The following is a 20,287-nucleotide window of genomic DNA, read 5'->3' on the forward strand; positions in this document are numbered from 1 at the left end:
GTTGAATAATTTCTTCTCTGTATCTTGTGAGCTGAGTCACAGTATGGGGGCTTAATGACTGCATTCCTAAGTTGGGTATGTAGAGGAAACTGAGTTTCACTAACATTTACTGACTGTCACAATAATGTGCTTCTCCCAAAATCCTGATTTAAACCACCTCGACAGGTGGCAGCTCCCAGTCTCAAAAAAGCTCACCTCATGGTGCATACTCATAACACCATCTCTTGACTATTTGCCTCATTACATTCTGATTAATTCTGCTACCAACTTCTGTTTGGGGGCGGGGTGGGGTTTCCTGTTGATAATTACAGAAAAATCTTGTGCTACCAAGAACCATTTTCTATAATGAAGACTATTTTGTGCTGCTTCAAAGGCTGAAATACGGGGCTTCCCTGGTGGCGCAGTGGTTGAGAGTCCGCCTGCTGATGCAGGGGACACGGGTTCGTGCCCCAGTACGGGAAGATCCCACATGCCCCGGAGCGGCTGGGCCCGAGAGCCATGGCCGCTGAGCCTGCGCGTCCGGAGCCTGTGCTCCGCAACGGGAGAGGCCACAACAGGGAGAGACCCGCGTACCGCAAAAAAAAAAAAAAAAAAGCTGAAATACGGGCTTCCCTGGTGGCACAGTGGTTGGGAGTCAGCCTGCCGGTGCTAGGGGACACGGGTTCGTGCCCCGGTCTGGGAGGATCCCACATGCCATGGAGAGGCTGGGCCCGTGAGCCATGGCCGGTGAGCCTGTGTGTCCGGAGCCTGTGCTCCGCAACAGGAGAGGCCACGGCAGTGAGAGGCCCACGTACAGCAGAAGAAAAAAAAAAAAAGGCTGAAATACAACTTCCACAATTCTAAGTTATAAACTGAATTCATAACTACAGTATCTCAAATATCCTTTCTGACCACAACACTATGAGACTAGATATCAATTACAGGAAAAAAAACTAAAAAATATAAACATATGGAGGCTAAACAATACACTACTAAATAACCAAGAGATCACTGAAGAAATCAAAGAGGAAATCAAAAAATACCTAGAAACTAATGACAATGAAAACACGACGACCCAAAACCTAAGGAATGCAGCAAAAGCAGTTCTAAGAAGGAAGTTTACAGCAATACAATCCTACCTCGAGAAACAAGAAACATCTTATGTAAACAACCAAACCTTACACCTAAAGCAATTAGAGAAGGAAGAACCAAAAAACCCCAAAGTTAGCAGACGGAAAGAAATCATAAAAGTTAGATCAGAAATAAATGAAAAAGAAAAGAAGGAAACAGTAGCAAAGATCAATAAAACTAAAAGCTGGTTCTTTGAGAAGATAAACAAAATTGATAAACCATTAGCCAGACTCATCAAGATTTTTCTTGAGTCTTGGAGAAGACTCAAATTAATAGAATTAGAAATGAAAAAGGAGAAGTAACAACTGACACTGCAGAAATACAAAGAATCATGAGAGATTACTACAAGCAACTATAGACCAATAAAATGGACAACCTGGAAGAAATGGACAAATTCTTAGAAATGCACAACCTTCTGAGACTGAACCAGGAAGAAATAGAAAGTATAAACTGACCAATCACAAGCACTGAAATTGAAACTGTGATTAAAAATCTTCCAACAAACAAAAGTCCAGGACCAGATGGCTTCAAGGTGAATTCTATGAAACATTTAGAGAAGAGCTAACACCTATCCTTCTCAGACTCTTCCAAAATATAGCAGAGGGAGGAACACTCCCAAACTCATTCTATGAGGCCACCATCACCCTGATACCAAAACCAGACAAAGATGTCACAAAGAGATAAAACTACAAGCCAAAATCACTGATGAACGTAGATGCAAAAATCCTCAACAAAATACTAGCAAACAGAATCCAACAGCACATTAAAAGGATCGTACACCACGATCAAGTGGGCTTTATCCCAGGGATGCAAGGATTCTTCAATACATGCAAATCAATCAATGTGATACACCATATTAACAAATTGGAGGATAAAACCCATATGATCATCTCAATAGATGCAGAAAAAGCTTTCAACAAAATTCAACACTTTTTATGATAAAAACTCTCCAGAAAGTAGGCATAGAGGGAACTTACCTCAACATAATAAAGGCCATATATGACAAACCCACAGCCAACATCATCCTCAATGGTGAAAAACTGAAACCATTTCCACTAAGATCAGGAACAAGACAAGGTTGCCCACTCTCACCACTGTTATTCAACATAGTTTTGGAAGTTTTAGCCACAGCAATCAGTGAAGACAAAAAAAGAAAAGGAATCCAAATCGGAAAAGAAGAAGTAAAACTGTCACTGTTTGCAGATGACATGATACTATACATGGAGAACCCTAAAGATGCTACCAGAAAACTACTAGAGCTAATCAATGAATTTGGTAAAGTAGCAGGATACAAAATTCACAGAAATCTCTTCCATTCCTATACACTAATGATGGAAAATCTAAAAGAGAAATTAAGGAAACACTCCCATTTACCATTGCAACAAAAAGAATAAAATACCTAGGAATAAACTTACCTAAGGAGACAAAAGACCTGTATGCAGAAAACTGTAAGACACTGATGAAAGAAATTAAAGGTGATACAGACAGATGGAGAGATATACCATGTTCTTGGATTGGAAGAATCAACATTGTGAAAATGACTGTACTACCCAAAGTAATCTACAGATTCAATGCAATCCCTATCAAAGTACCAATGGCATTTTTCACAGAAAAAAATTTCACAATTTGTATGGAAATACAAAAGACCCTGAATAGCCAAATCGACCTGGAAAAAGAAAAACAGAGCCGGAGGAATCAGGCTCCCTGACTTCAGACTATACTACAAAGCTACAGTAATCAAGACAGTATGGTACTGGCACAAAAACAGAGAGATAGATCAATGGAACAGAATAGAAAGCCCAGAGATAAACCCATGCACCTATGTTCATCTTATGTTTGATAAAGGAGGCAAGACTGTACAATGGAGAAAAGACAGCCTCTTCAATAAGTGGTGCTGGGAAAACTGGACAGCTATATGTAAAAGGATGAAATTAGAACACTTCCTAACACCATACACAAAAATAAACTCAAAATGGATTAAAGACCTAAATGTAAGACCGGACACTATCAAACTCTTAGAGGAAAACATAGGCAGAACAGTCTATAACATAAATCACAGCAAGATCCTTTTTGACCCACCTCCTAGAGAAATGGAAATAAAGACAAAAATAAACACATGGGACCTAATGAAACTTGAAAGCTTTTGCACAGCAAAGGAAACCATAAACAAGACGAAAAGACAACCCTCAGTATGGGAGAAAATATTTGCAAATGAAGCAACTGACAAAGGATTAATCTCCAAAATTTATAAGCAGCTCATGCAGCTCAATATCAAAAAAAACAACCCAATCCAAAAATGGGCAGAAGACGTAAATAGACATTTCTCCAAAGAAGATATACAGATTACCAACAGACACATGAAAGGATGCTCAACATCACTAATCACTAGAGAAATGCAAATCAAAACTACAATGAGGTATCACCTCACACCGGTCAGAATGGCCATCATCAAAAAGTCTACAAACAATAAATGCTGGAGAGGGTGTGGAGAAAAGGGAACCCTCTTGCACTGTTGGTGGGAATGTAAATTGATACAGCCACTGTGGAGAACAGTATGGAGGTTCCTTGAAAAACTAAAAATAGAACTACTTATGACCCAGCAATCCCACTACTGGCCAAAGACCCTGAGAAAACCATAATTCAAAAAGAGACATGTACCACAGTGTTCATTGCAGGTCTATTTACAATAGCCAGGACATGGAAGTAACGTAAGTGTCCATCGACAGAAGAATGGGTAAAGAAGATGTGGCACATATATACAATGGAATATTACTCAGCCATAGAAAGAAATGAAATTGAGTTATTTGCAGTGAGGTGGATGGACCTAGATTCTGTCATACAGAGTGAAATAAGTCGGAAAGAGAAAACTAAATATCATATGCTAACCCATATATATGGAATCTTAAAAAAAAAAAATGGTTCTGAAGAACCTAGGGGCAGAACAGGAATAAAGACGCAGACGTAGAGGATGGACCTGAGGACACGCAGAGGAGGAAGTGTAAGAAGGGATGAAGTGAGAGAGTAGCACTGACATACACACACTACCAAATGTAAAATAGATAGGTAGTGGGAAGCAGCTACATAGCACAGGGAGATCAGCTCGGTGCTTTGTGACCACCTAGAGGGGTGGGATAGGGAGGGTGGGAGGGAGATGCAAGAGGGAGGGGATATGGGGATATATGTATACGTATAGCTGATTCACTTTGTTATACAGCAGAAACTAACACAACATTGTAAAGCAGTTATACTCCAATAAGGATGTTAAAAGAAAAAAGGAAAAGAAAAAGAATGTATATATAAATTTATCACTGTCATATTGCTGTAAAACAGAAATTCACACAACATTGTAATTCAACTGTACTTCAATAAAATTTTTTTGTTTGTAAAAAAAAAATTATTTCTTCTAAGAGCATATTCTGAATTTCCTTACCATAGGAAATAGAGCCTTGCCATTTACATAGATATTTAATTTTTAAAGTTAAAGTATAAACAAAAAGATAATTCTTTAACAAACTAATTTTATTTGTCTTGAATATTGACCATCATTTAATTGGTGTTAGCCCAGAAATAAATAATCTTATAACATCTCTATACACAATTTGGGCATAATAATTTATCCACACACATTGACATATTCAGGTAGTCTAACAACCACTAAGATGTGTACATATATTTAATTTACACACATATACTAGACAATTAGGTATATACTTACATGTATTTACATGTAAATATATGTAATCTAACGTGCTAAAACTTGTAAATATTTAATTTGCACACATATACTACACATAGGTATACATTTACATACATACTTACAATGTAAACACACACAGGCATATTTTCAGTGCGTACATACATGTGTAAGTCCTTGTGGTCAGACATAACTAAACCTGATATTCTCCTCTTTAGTGCTGTTTCTTAATCAACTACCTCAACATATGAAAACTGAAATAATAAAAGATTTTTGTCAATCTCCAAGATTTTCACTCTCAAATAACCTGCATAAAGAAAAATATGCACATTCATATGTATGGATATTGCATTAATGTATTTATAGCATACTTCATTCCCCAAAAAAGGGAATGAGAAATAAAAGCTAGATTAAGGGAATGTAAAAAGCAACTAGAGTAAATAATTTTATTTATTCCTTTGGTTCTACCCAAACAACTTAATAAGACAGGGCTTCCAATTTATTTGTATTGTAACATCCCAGTTAGACCAATTTTTTGCCAAACTGACAGTCTTTTATTTAAATTCGCAAAATGCTCAAGGAAAAAGTTTCTTAAGAAACGCTCAATTATGACTGTATCAAACATTGCTTCCAAAATAAATGTGTCTTTCAAGAGCACCAAATAATTTTAGTTTAACATGATCCTTGAATGCCTAACGTTCTCAGAACAAAACTAAAGTTGGGGAAAGTAATTAAAACCAGATCCTAAAAAGTCAATACATCTGAGGCTCCAGACACTCAAACTGCATGTTCTGTGGTTTCCAGTAAAACTAAAATGAGGTAATTTTTTATTCCTATAATGTTCATGATTCGTGCAAAACCAAATCAGGGTAAAAATGCTCATCTCCTCCTTTTTCTCATTAAATCATTATGTAGTTTTCAATGTTTTAAGCTAAAAAGAAAGTCTCCTATAGTTATCTTCTAAAGTAATAAGAAACAATGTCCTGGTAAATTTAGGATAACCTAAACATCTCAGTTTAACCACCTTAGGTTATTCTCTTCCCCCTCTCTTGTAAATCCAGATAAGGAATTGTGAAATTGGCTCGAGTGCCACTTTCTCCTCCCCCTTCTTTGTTTCATCTCTTTTGGAACTTAAGTCATTGGGCTGGAGGAGGGAAGGAGGAGGAGGATTACCACATGCCCAGAAGTGTGAACCTTGGAAACTTGGAAGAGGTAAAAGGAGGTTAAATGCCACGACACTCGAGTGTGCGCACGCACACACACACACACACACACACACACTCCAAAAGCAGGGAGGAGAAAAAGAGGGATGATGAGAAAGAGAAAAATTTTTTTTCATGAACTTGAATAGAACAGCTGATCTTATGCAACTAATAATTAAATAATTCTGTATTTCCATATGCTTGTACTCCCCCTGTTTTATTTTAGGTCACTGAAAATCAATACATACCAGTTTTTAAAAGGTTACTTTTTTTTTTTTTTTTTTTTGCGATACGTGGGCCTCTCACTGCTGTGGCCTCTCCCGTTGTGGAGCACAGGCTCCGGACACGCAGGCTCAGCTGCCATGGCTCACGGGCCCAGCCGCTCCGGGGCATGTGGGATCTTCCCGGACCGGAGCACGAATCCGCATCCCCTGCATCGGCAGGCAGACTCTCAACCACTGCGCCACCAGGGAAGCCCCAAAAGTTTACATTTTTTAAAACTAGGCCAAACTCAGCTGTATGATCATATTCTTAGCATATGGGTAAACGCTTTAATCTAAAATCTCAGAGCCCCTAAAAATAGTATGATTTTTCAGGCTCCAAAGAATGTAAATAAAAAGGCCTGGAACCTGTAGGCTCAAAGATAAATGGCAGAAAGCACTGGCTTCCTGATACGTAGCCTCAGACTTTGGTCAGCCCTCTCTCTCATCCAAAGAAGCATCTTAAAATTAATAAGTGATGGATATTAATAGGCCATGTATGTCATCACCATGGTAGCTTTTAATACTTCTGAATGATTTGTAGTTGTTGATCAAATGTGACTGATCACCATATAAGAAATATAACCCAGTATTAGAAATGTTAACACTTACCCGTTTTATTTTAATAAACTTTATTCTATCACTTTGTCAGAGACCTTTTGAAAGCCTGACTAGATCATATTCATGGATAAAGTTTTAGGTAAATGCATGTTTAATCCTTAAATGAACTGCAGTAGGTAAACCATGGTTTAGCCTTACAGGAACCTCTTGACTTTTTCTTCTAGTGGGTTACATGCATTATAACCCCTTTTGTTATTGTAGAGTTACAATCTTGTCCTATATGCAAGTTGTTAGTCCTCTCTGGGATCTTTGTTTTGAAAGCTAGTGTTTGTTCTTTTTAACTCTTTATACAATTGAATGTACTACTAGGTAGATTTCTTAGGAACCTGCTAGAACCTTTGGAACCAGGGTCTGAAACTGGGGGAAATTGACATTGCTTGACACTAATGCCTCTAAAAGGAGACTTCTTAATGGTGTTACATTTTCCTCTTAAGTACCATTACATTGTCCAGATGCAGTGAAATACAGCAAAAATCATTTGAAAACAATTTTTCCCACTGTCATGTTGCCAATCAACCATTTAGAACAGCAGTTCTCTACTTCTACTCTTCGTTTCTGTAAAACTAGATGAGTTAGATTAGTTTCCTGAGATGGCATAGGACTTTGGACTAATCATTTAAGACCTCTGGGCCTTAGTTTCCTCACTTGTAAAATTACAGAGTGGTTTAAATGGTTCTAAGATTCCTTGAGCTTCAGAACACTAGAATTCTATGCTGAAGTCTAGGGCACCGTTTGGCCTGGCCCTCTCTATAGCCCACCAGTTCATATAATATTTTAACATTCTCCTATTAGTAATGTTAGAACTTGCAAAGTCCATTTCAAATTCATGGAAGAGAGCTTAACTTCAAGTCTGCCATGCTCTGGTGGACTTCTCAGCTATCATTTGCAGTATCTTTCCACATGTGAGATAAATCCTTTTACCTCAATAAGGGTTTCTATTTTTAAAAATTTTTTTTCTGAGTTTAGCCCCAGATTTTCATAAATGCTTGGGGTTTTGAACTCTCAGGATACTTTAAATGGAGTTTCTGATGCATTTAACAGTTTCCGCATCCCTAGATTATTGGTTCCCTTTAAGAATGTTATCATCCATTATTTTACTAATAAGTAACCAGAGTTTGCCCTAGTTCAATACATGTGTGACATATGATTGCAACTTTTCTTCTTTTAACAGCAAATTGAGTTGCTTAATGTTGTGATAAACATTACATGTGGCTTACTCACAATAGCTACTTTATGACTTCCTATATATCACTCAACACCAGGTCTAGGAAATGTACTTCTCATGAGTTCTTAAAGTACCATTTGAGCACATAATCATTTATCCTATCCAGTTACTTATCTCACGCTTTCCATCTGGGTAAACTATGCTACCAACTATGTTTGAGTAACTTAAGTCCCTAATTGTTAAGTACCTGGTATAGGTTTTCAAAGTCCCCCAATTTTTATGGTTAGATGATATAACACAGATTATCTACAGAACACTTCCATTATATGAGAAGACTTTTACCACATTGCAGTTTATCATTCTACAAGTAAAATGTCAACCTATCCCTAGTTATCCTGTAAGTCTGACATCTGGAAGGGAGAGAGTAGACAAGAAAAGTGGGAAAGCAAACCTCTCAGTCACCTTGGGCTGTGGAGACCTGACTATTGGCAGATGTTGATCTTGGCTCAACCGAGATCACATATGTATTGTTACAGTTCCAATCCACTTCTTTTTTCTGTTGTTACCTACAAAGATTATTTGATTTGTGCTTAATTTTCTATCTTAATTCTTTAACAAAAAACTGTAATTATCTTACCTGAATTCCAATATCGGTGATTTTATCACACTCAGAGAAAGTTCCTTTAATTTTTTATGCCTGGAAAGTATCATCAAACCCTAAAAATGTTTAATATAAAGATTATTTGATGATTATAATTTAGTATGGAAGGTATATTTCCAATAAGGTAACAATTATGCAAACTAAAAAAATTTAGCTTCTGTCTTCTATTTCTTTACACGTAACAAATCATAAAATCACTTTGGTTAGACAACATTGTTAAATAAAATTTTCAGGTTGTCTCTAATGTTTTACAAAAAGTATTAGAAATCCCAGAGCCAGGAAACTGCTTATCTTGCCTTCTGTTTCCAGGTAAATGTTATACGAATCAATATAAAGAAACCTTAAAGACCCCTAAGCTTACAGCTTTGTTTTGAAGACACTTCATGTGGCTAATGAATCTATTTATCAATAAATTCTTTTTTATGCCTAGCCTAAACATCTGAAAATCTTTAGCTCATTTTATTATGTTTAACTGCTTGGAGGGAGAAGAAACATCTTTATATAAAGGCCTATAGACAGATAATCATTCATCAATAGCTCACTTCTTTTTTCAGGCTAAAAGCTTTGTTTCTTTTTATTTAAAAAAAATAGATTGTACTTTTAGCCCTTCATTTTTTTATGTGTGGTTTTGCTGGCCCATTTCTCCATACCTTACCGCCCTAAACTGGCACAACATTCAGATAAGGAACTGACTAATGTGCATTATAGATGCCATCCTCCTGTTTTGCATTCAGGATCATATTACTTTTCAATTTCTGTTAGATATGCTTCCTAGAGCATTTTCCTCATTCTATGGTCCCAGAGCTGGCTGGCAGGGAAAATGCCAGAAATGGTATATGATTTGTCCTTTTTACTTTTTTTATTTTTATTTTTTTTTGTGGTTCGCGGGCCTCTCACTGTTGTGGCCTCTCCCGTTGCGGAGCACAGGCTATGGACGCGCAGACTCAGCGGCCATGGCTCACGGGCCCAGCTGCTCCGCGGCATGTGGGATCTTCCCGGACCAGGGCACGAACCCGTGTCCCCTGCATCGGCAGGCGGACTCTCAACCACTGCGCCACCAGGGAAGGCCTGTCCTTTTTACATTTTATTTGCAGGACTGGTTTACATTTTATTGATCGTAAAAACCACATTTAGATTGTAATTGAAAATGGGTCCTGCAAATATTATATCCCGCTTTTTTCACTGATGTACATATTAGGCCCTTTCATTTTTCAAAAACAAAAGCCAGATCAAGGAGAAAAGTGCTTGAAATTCTGCTTCATTGAAGTCACTGTTTAAATTGCAGTTTCTAATTTCATTTAACAGTCCTGTATACCACACAAAAATAAAATCACTCCGTTTATTCTTTTAATTTTATTGCATATGTGGATTCTTTTGCTAGGAGCACATTATGTTTTCTGTCTCCTTATTTCAAAACAAAGAATGGTCAAACCCTGTGAAGCCATCACACGTGGTCTGGGTTCCAGATGTGGATGCTGTTTTATTCATGTTAGAAGAATTGGAGTTTAGATACTACCCCAACAGAAACTAAATTGTTTGAACAAAAATATCAAGTAAGAGATGCAAAGTTTTCCTCTTTGCCCTGTACTTGATAATAGCTAAATATGTTTTATTATTCTATGTGGAATTTGTCTTATGAAACTATCTCTGAATAGTTTCTCTGAAGTTTTCACTTTTTTTTGTCTATGTAGCCATGTTAGAATTTTTTTTTTTTAATTTATTTTTATTTTTTGCCGTATGCGGACCTCTCACTGTTGTGGCCTCTCCCGTTGCGGAGCACAGGCTCCGGACATGCAGGCTCAGCGGCCTATGGCTCACGAGCCCAGCCGCTCCGCGGCATGTGGTATCTTCCCAGACCGGGGCACGAACCCGCGTCCCCTGCATCGGCAGGCGGACTCCCAACCACTGCGCCACCAGGGAAGCCCTAGAATTTTTTAAAGATGAGCTGTAATGAAGTATACTTGCTAAGTATGACATTTAACAGACTATAATATCTTTACCATTTTGTTCAAAATTATTTTAAAATATTATTAATTAGTATTAAAATGGAGTGCCACATTTCATCACTGTGGTTGTTCATTAAAATGTATGGCCTCAAAATTTAATTAGTTAAATATCATTAGCCATTAAGTAAATACAAATCAAAACCACAGTTTTTGTACTAGGATGGCTATAATTAAAAGGACAGATAATAAGATGCCTTAGCATTTTGAAGCTTATAAATGCTCCAAATTAGAAGGTGAAGCAAGTGATGGTTCCAACATTTTACAGTCTTTCTTTATACCTTTAAAGAGTCTTAAATCTCAGGTCTAGGTAAAATTCATTCATTCTTAATTCATCATTCAATAAATATTTATTTAGCATGTATTATATTGTTCAGGCTCTGGGATAGAAGCTGGGAGTATAAAGGTCAATGAGGTGCAGTGTTTACTGTCAAGGAGCCCATAGTCTGGCATTAAAGACAGACATGTATACTAGATCATTACAACCCTGTGAAAGGTAAATACTGGGCACAGTGGTCGAACCAAAGAGGAAAGATGAGGGCACTACTTTGGATTAGAGGAGACTGCATGGAGGAGAGTCGTGAGTGGGGAAGTGTAAATTGCCAAGAAAGCTACAAAGGGAAGGACATTCCAGGCTGAAGGAACAGAATGTGCAAAAGCATTGAGGTATGAAATAGTATGGCATGTGTATGGAACTATATAGCATGACATGATTAGATTTACATGGATTTTTAAAAAATCTGAAAAGCTGATCTAAGAATTTCTCTTAAGGAAGAAACTGCAGGGTTTTGTTTTTGTTTTGTTTTGTTTAATACCTTGTTAAGTGCTTGCAGGGGAGAAGTCCTGGGGGTTGGCTGTGCCAAGCTTTTACTTCTGGGAGGGATAAAAAGAGGAAAGTGGGAGGACAAGACAAAGAAAGAAGCACAGAGGAGCCAACCAGATGGAGTGACTGGGCCTCAGTGGGGCAAAGAGCAGGTGGGTACTTAAATTTTCGGGGCAGTTGTAGCATCATGAAAATGTAAATCCTCCTTCATCTCCCTCAGAAGTCAGCCAAACTCACGAATGCTTTGCAGGAAAGGTTCTGGTTTATTTTCCCAAAATTTAGAAGGGGCTAAATTTTGTAATCAGGTAAAATGCAAAGGAAAGCAGATGGTGTGGTAGCCTGGAGAAGTCACTAGCATTGCAGGTTGTATGAGAATGCGAAGCTCTAGGAATTCATAGGAATCCTGGGGAGCACTTTGCTCCTTCATAGGCCATGGAATTGAGAGACCTGGATCTTAGGGCTCCAGGCGTCCCTAGTGAAAAATTGGCTTATATTGTAGCTCTGGTCCATTGAAGGGAGTGTCAAGACTGCAGACTCAGAAGGAAGCAGGCACCAAGCCATGAGAGCCTCGTACATTATTCTGGAATGTGGATTTTATCCTATGCAACATTGTTAAACAAAACTTTCCCTCTTTAGGGAATAAGTGACAATAATGCCAGAAGAATGAGGATGTGTTTCAAAAGAGGTATAGAGATCACAGGGCGGGGGGTGATTGCTTTTAGTTGGAAGGAATAGGTGACGGTCTAGAAGAGACTTTCACAGAGGAAGAAGAATCTGAATTAAGCCTTAAAGTCTGGGTAAGATTTTGACAAAGGAATAGGAACAGTGTTTCAAGCATGAAACACTGGAAGCAGCATGAACAAAGGCTTCATTTGGAAAGTGTGAGTTGTTTGGAAAATAGTTCAGACTGGGGTCACTGGGAGTAGTGGGTGGGAACACTGCATGCTGCCAGGAACAGATAGACGTACACCAGATAGTTGGGAGCAAACAAATACTTTGAAAGCTATTCTTTTTTTCCCCCAATTTTACATCTGGAATTGTTTAGCTGATGTAGATAGACATCAGCAATGAACGAGTTACCAAATATTGGAATGGTATGTGTGTCTGTGTGTGCTTACTATATGACTGAGTCATACTACGCCAAGCTTAGAATATCACCAACATAAACATCAAACATACTTCCCCCAACTCTTTATTTTGAAAATATTCAAATCTACAGCCAGGTTCAAAGAATGGTATAATGAACACTTATATATCCTTTACCTAAATTCACCAATTATAAATACTTCGCCACATTTTGCTTAATTGCTGTGATAGTTTTACTTTTATGTGTGAATATAGTTTTATATGTATATATAATATATATTTTTAAAATTCATATGTGTAGTGTGAACCAAATGAAAATAAGTGTCAGCTATCATGATGCTTTACCTCTGAATATTCTATATGCATCTTCCTAGGAATAAGGACATTTTCCTATGTAACTATATAGGATTATGTATATGTAATATGATACTGAAGATGAACAGTACTACCCTACTATATAATATAGAGTCAATATTCAAATTTGCTTTTTATCCAGTCCTCAGAGTTCACACGTTGCATTTGGTTGCATGTCTCTTTAGCCTTTTTTTTTTTTCTTTAAATGTTGTCTTTCAAGATCCCAGGCCAGCCATTACATAAAATATCCCACATTCTGGATTTGTCTGACTGTTCCTTATGATTAGATTCTAGGTAAACATTTTCTGTAAAACTACTACCTAGGTGCAGTTTCATTAGAACTGTATTTTTCCTGTTTATTTAATAAATAATCCAAGATGTGATCCTTTGAGACCACATGAATTCCCTGTTTCCCAACAACGTTTCAGTCAATGATTTGAGCATTAATTGATGATCCTTGCCTAAATCAGTTATTTTGTTGAAAGTTGCAAAATGCTGAGTTTTCTGATTCTATCCTTCCTTCTAAATTTAGAAGCTGTTATTTATTTAAACCTTTTTTCCCATCACTCTCTTATTTCCTGCTGAATAATTTGAGAGGTACTTTGAACAAAAGATTATTTTAGACATAACAACTAGCTGTCCCAGTTAATTTGTTGTGTTACCTATTAACAGTCTTTTTTATTAAGATATAATTAACATACAACATTATATTAGTTTTAGGTGTACATATAGTGATTCAGTATTTGTATATATCGTGAAATGACCGTCACAATAAGCCTGTTTAACATCTGTCAACATATATAGTTACAATTTTTTTTTTCTTGTGATGAGAACTTCTAAGATCTCTCTTAGCAACTTTCAGATATACAATACATTATTATTAACTGTAGTCACCATGCTGTACTTTACACCCCATGACTTATTTATTTTATAACTAGAAGTTTGTACCTTTTAGCCCCCTTCACCCATTTTGCCCACACCCCCCAACTCCACCTCTACCAATTACCAATCTCTTCTATGTGTCTATGAGGTTTTTGTTTGTTTTTTTTTTAGATTCCACATATAAATGAGATCATTCAGTATTTATCCCTCTGTGTCTGACTTTTTTCACTTGGCATTGTGCCCTCAAGGTCCATCCATGTTGTCACAAATGGCAAGATTTCCTTCTTTTTTATGGCTGAATATATATATATACACCACATTTTCTTTACCCAGTCATCATCAGTGGACACTTTGGTTGTTCCCATGTCTTGGCTATTGTAAATAATGCTGCAATGAACAGGGGGGTTACATATATCTTTCTAAATTAATGTTTTCATTTCCTTTGGAAATGCTAGATCATATGATAGTTCTATTTTTAATTTTTTGAGGAACCCTCATACTGTTTTCCATAGTGGCTACACCAATTTACATTCCTACCAACAGTGCACAAGCAGTCCCATTTCTCCACATTCTCACAAACACTTGTTATTTCTTATCTTTTTGGTAATAGCCATTCTAACAGGCAACAGTCTTTTAATTTTCCCAAACTCCTGTTAAGTGCATTTACAAAATGGAGTTACTGTTTTGCTTGGTGTAATTATGTTGTTTGTTGGCAAAAGATGACACACTGAGGAAAATAAAAACATCAGTATTTCGCCCTATTATAAGACTAAATATTTGGTCATAATTAAAAAACAAGTTTTATATATTGTTGAGGAAACCTTGTTAATCGGCTTCACAATCTGAAAGATTTAGTCTTTACAACTTGCACGTGGCTTTTCTTCTGAGAGTCTGTGCTTTTAGAAAAAGTCTGGAAGATGGTCTAGGCATTATGGAATACTAACTTCAGAATAAAATACAATGTAGTTTATCTGATAGCCACAAACCATCCTTGTTTATGGTATATTTCAGTTTGGAAACTGTCAACACTTTAATACAGGCACACCAGAACAGTAAATAAGCATAAATAAATTTTATAATCTGTTCTGCATATGACTAAAGAAAGTCGTTGAAAAAATCTGTATAAAATTACATAAGATTGCATAGTTTGTCCAACTTTTAATTCATTTTTTCTTGAATACTCTTTATAAGCAGCAGCTTGTAGGCTTTCAATATTAAAACACTAAAACAAACCTCTCTTCCATAGTCATGACATAAGCCATTGTAAAGGATGGAGAAAATATGAAAATATGACAGATGATTAATAACTACATTATTATAAGGAGTTCATACAAATTGGCAGGAATATTGAGACCCCTCAATATATAAATGACTAAAGAACATAAACAAAATTCACATAAAATACAATCACCAATATAAACAAATATAGGGGGAAATTAACTGAGAAATCTATAAATATAATCTATACAATTTAGGATATTTAATATTTGAATATAGGCTGTTGGAAAATACATTCTATGAAATAAGATGGAATGAGGTACCCAGGAGTCTAGGATGACTGAGTACTTTGATGTAATTATTGGGGGTGTAGATCATGAGAAATCTAAAAAGAACAAAAGGTCCCTAACAGCAAACATAAGAAGCCTCCTTTCTTGCTGCTTTTTTTTTTTTTTTGAGGGTAAAATGGGATATAAGTTGTTGTGATAGAGGGGATACGGTTAGAAGGTGTTGTTGAATATCTTTTGTGTAAATTTTCTGCTTTCAGTAATGCTTAAATTGTAATATATGGAATGCTTATGATTCCTTGTCAAACATACTGAGAAACAAAACAAAAGGGAAGATTCTGAAGTCAAATGGGTGTCTGTCTTTTTTGTCAACCAGGACCAAATGAGCTCTTAGTCAGGAGAGGTGTGTCCTGGTACTGGATTGAAACATGTTGAAATGGAATTCAGCATCTTGTGTCCAAGTCCTAATCCTTTTCTTAGGATTCTTTGCCTGGTTAATGGTACCACCATGTCCACAACTGACCAAATAAAAACCTGGATATTATCTGTGTCTACTCCTCTCCCCACTGCTCCCCATATCCAATCAATCACCAAGCCCACCCTACCTATACTACCTCCTAAAAATCTCTTATGCATGCCTCATCTGCCACCATCTTCAAAACCTCATTCTTTCTAGTGTCATTGCAATACCCTTCCCATTCTTAAATAGAACCCCCTTACTGTTACGTCTGTGTACACAAATCTGTATGAGTCCTACTCAGAGTTCTTCAGTGGCTCCCACTGCATATAGCACAGTCTGAACCGCTTTGCGAGGCCATACGCATTCTGCCCTCCACCTCTTTCTCCATCCTCATCTCCTGCCACATCCTCTGTCTTCTCAGGCCATGCTATGACAATACAAAGTCACCTGTGGATCCCCCAACATATAACCCTCTGTCATGTCTCTGTGCCTTCCCCCCTGCTTCTTCCTACATTGAGAATGACCTTCTCTTCTTTACCTCACAAACACCTACTGAAGCTCTTAGCTGCACCTCAAAAGCTGAAGAGCATCTCCTGACTCCTCCACAGAGACAACAGAGACAAAAGCACTCACTTTCCAACTCATCCGTGCTGCCAAGATGCAGTGCAGTGCACATATCTCCATAACAGCAGATATACCTCATTATGTCATAATTCCAATAAATTATTGCTAAGATGCATTGAGTGTTTACCGTGTGCCAGACACTTACGTTAAGCAGTTTACAAATCCTCACGACACTATGAGGAAAGTAATACTATAATAACTGTTTTAAAGAGAGGGTAATGGAGGCACAGAGTAACTTACCTGAACTCTCATAGTGTTGTGACACCAGGAAGGATGTGAAGCCACACTCTGAACTCATGCTTTTAGTAACTTTTAGCCATGTAATGTTGTTACTCTTGTTGTTGTTGTTGTTTTGCCACTAAGCTGTACCTTGAGACCAGGACTGTGTAAGTTTAGTACTCCTATAACCTTGCATAACATTTGACACACAGTTGACAATGAATAAGTATTTGTGAATGAATGAGTAGTCTATAAAATTATTTTTATGGACCCAGTTTTCCCTTATCTTGCTGGCATACTCTCAGAATACTTGGATGAGATCTAGTTCCCTTTGTAATTGTGTGAATCAGTTTTACATTTATATAATGTTTCTTTCTGAAAGATTCGCTCTGTTTGGTGTTGCCTACCACATTCTCTTAGGAGTAAAGAACAAAACTTTTATCGGAAATATGTTTTATCTCAATTAACACATCCTTTTTCTAAAATCATTGATAATGCTATCTTGTACAGTGTCCATGAAAATGTATCTTAACCTCACAAGAGATCTTCCCTTTTATACTCTGGTTAGCAATTACAATTCTATAAAAATAATTTACCTCTTCTTCTTAATTATTTTTATTTATTTTTACTTGCTTGATTATTAGTATGAATTTTGTATCATACTTCTTTTTAAAACGTGTCAACCTTTCCACCCTAATTTACCAACCTACAAGTCTAAAGGAAAGCAGGCTTTGGTCAATACACAGAAATTGGTCCTCTATATGTTTATGGAGGGAAGGAAAATAAGCATCTCTGTTACCTGGAAATAGAACAAGTCACCTTGAGTCTACTTGCCTCCTACCTGATGGAGGTTGAGAGGAAAGTTATATCAACCAGATCTTCTCCTTGAGGGAAAAAACAAGCTCAGGTTGGTCACTTCTTTTTGCAATGATTTTAGTAGGCATTTTGCTGGAAACAGGAGAAAATTGACTGGAACTTCTATGAGGAAAACCACTATTGCTAGTGATGGAACCAGCAGACTCATATAAGGCCACTGGCTGGGAAGAAGGTCCTGGAATGGACTAAGGAGAGGTCCAGCTTCATATGAAAAAGTTCAGTAAGGCAGACTTCTAATGTGTTTTTTGTTTTTAATCCAAGGCAAATCCATTTGTCTCTTTCTTTTAACTCCCATTCTTTCTATTTCTTAAATCTCAAGTGATTTCATGTGCTTCCTCCTTTAGGGGTTGTGCTGCACTAAACCTCAGGCTTTATTTGTATGTGTGTTCCATGCAGATGGGTGGTCTCTTGAAAGCATATCATCAGATTAAGACATGCAACTGTAAGCTCTCCCACTCCAGCTCAGATCATAGCTAAGAAAATGTGGAATTTTTAAAAGTCTAAGTGTTTGGTTTATAGGAAGGAAATGGTACCAGATCCATTCATTCCCTCACTCACTGACTCACTGATCAAATATTTTACACGCCTCTATGTACTAAGCATTATGCTGGGCATCCCAAAGATAGGATGATCCAGCCTCTACCCTCAAGAAACTTACAATTTGTAAGGAGACAGACATGGAAAAAATATTAAAATAGATTGAGCTGATTGCTTTATTGGAGGCATTATAAAGTACAGCAGAAGCACAAGGTAGGTAGATCCTAAGCCTGCCCAGGAATTCCAGAAGAGCTTCACACAGCTGAAACTTGAGGGATAAGCAAGAATTTACGAGGTGGACAAGAAGAAAGGCTGTTTCAGACAGAGAGATTAACTCACAGAAATGGGAAGGCAAGGAGAGCATGACATGTTTGCGGAGCTGTAGGAGAGTCAGTTCTGTGTCTCTGGAGCAAAGATGAAAGGTGGGAGTCATCTGGAAGTGAGGCTGCACAAGCAGGCAGGAACCACTTCAGGAAGGACTTGGCTCTCCACACTAGACTATTAGACTTTATGCTGAGAGCCACGTAGAGCTCCTGAAGAAGTCTGAGCAAGGAAGTGAAGGGCTCAGGTTTGCACGCTGGAAGGTCACACCACAGCACAGTGGAGAACAGATTTGAGGACAGTGATACTTAAGGCAAGAGAGGTTAGTAAGGAGAAATGGTGCTTGAACTATGGCAGTGGCAGCAAGGTTGGAGACGAGGCAGGGGACAGATATAGGAGATATTGTTAAAGTTCTCACATTGACTTCTTTTTTTTTTTGGCTAGAAATATCTGAAACTAAATGACCTTGTAACATATACAATTAAAGTTAAGATGGAAACCACACGCCAATATTCAGTTAGGATTACTGGGTTTTTTTGTTTGTTTTGCAGTTCAATTTGAAAATAATTTGGGTGCTACCCAAATGAGGCCATCTAAAGGCATAACACCCCTCTAGGGGGCTATGCTGTAATGTGGCAGAGATAAGATACAATATATTAGGAACTAAAGAACGCTTACTTATTTAGGAAACCATCTAAAGTAATTAATCTCACCATGTGATTTATGTTTTCTTAAAGAGAGAATGCATCAATAAAATAAAACCTATTGATATTGCATTGAAATGACGTAGGTTGAGTGTGATTTTTAAAAAATTTTATTTAATTTATTTTTTTATACAGCAGGTTCTTATTAGTTATCAATTTTATACATATTAGTGTATACATGTCAATCCCAATCTCCCAATTCATCACACCACCACCACCATCCCCCCTGCCACTTTCCCCCCTTGGTGTCCATACGTTTGTTCTCTATATCTGTGTCTCAATTTCTGCCCTGCAAACCGGTTCATCTGTACCATTTTTCTAGGTTCCGCATATATGTGGAACAAATGACTCAATTTCGTTCCTTTTTATGGCTGAGTAATATTCCATTGTATATATGTACCACATCGTCTTTATCCATTTGTCTGTCAATGGGCATTTAGGTTGCTTCCATGACCTGGCTATTGTAAATAGCGCTGCAATGAACATTGGGGTGCATGCGTCTTTTTGAATTATGGTTTTCTCTGGGTATATGCCCAGTAGTGGGATTGCTGGGTCATATGGTCATTCTATTTTGAGTTTTTTAATGAACCTCCATACTGTTCTCCATAGTGGCTGTATCAATTTACATTCCCACCAACAGTGCAAGAGACTTCCCTTTTCTCCACACCCTCTCCAGCATTTGTTGTTTGTAGATTTTCTGATGATGCCCATTCTAACTGGTGTGAAGTGATACCTCACTGTAGTTTTGATTTGCATTTCTCTAGTAATTAGTCATGTTGAGCAGCTTTTCATGTGCCTCTTGGCCATCTGTATATCTTCTTTGGAGAAATGTCTATTTAGGTCTTCTGCCCATTTTTGGATTGGGTTGTTTGTTTTTTTAATATTGAGCTGCATGAGCTGTTTATATATTTTGGAGATTAATCCTTAGTCCATTGATTCGTTTACAAATATTTTCTCCCATTCTGTGGGTTGTCTTTTCATCTTGTTTGTAGTTTCCTTTGCTGTGCAAAAGCTTTGAAGTTTCATTAGGTCCCATTTGTTTATTTTTGTTTTTATTTCCATTACTCTAGGAGGTGGATCAAAAAAGATCTTGCTGTGATTTATGTCAAAGAGTTATCCATTCTTCCTATGTTTTCCTCTAAGAATTTTACAGTGTCGGTCTTACATATAGATCTCTAAT

The 20,287-nt window shown here is 37.3% G+C and overlaps 1 protein-coding gene across 1 annotated transcript in view; it reads right to left on the bottom strand.

The window, feature by feature from the left end:
- The window catches only part of FBXL13 (F-box and leucine rich repeat protein 13), a 191,738-nt gene that overhangs the window by 21,332 nt on the left and 150,119 nt on the right, over positions 1-20,287 (bottom strand). Inside the window, 2 exon segments of the mRNA XM_060108846.1 lie at positions 8,690-8,727; positions 8,730-8,769. Coding sequence (XP_059964829.1) covers positions 8,690-8,727; positions 8,730-8,769 — 78 coding nt within the window.

Source organism: Mesoplodon densirostris, chromosome 9 (genome assembly GCF_025265405.1).
Source record: "Mesoplodon densirostris isolate mMesDen1 chromosome 9, mMesDen1 primary haplotype, whole genome shotgun sequence".
Taxonomy (NCBI): Eukaryota; Metazoa; Chordata; class Mammalia; order Artiodactyla; family Ziphiidae; genus Mesoplodon; species Mesoplodon densirostris.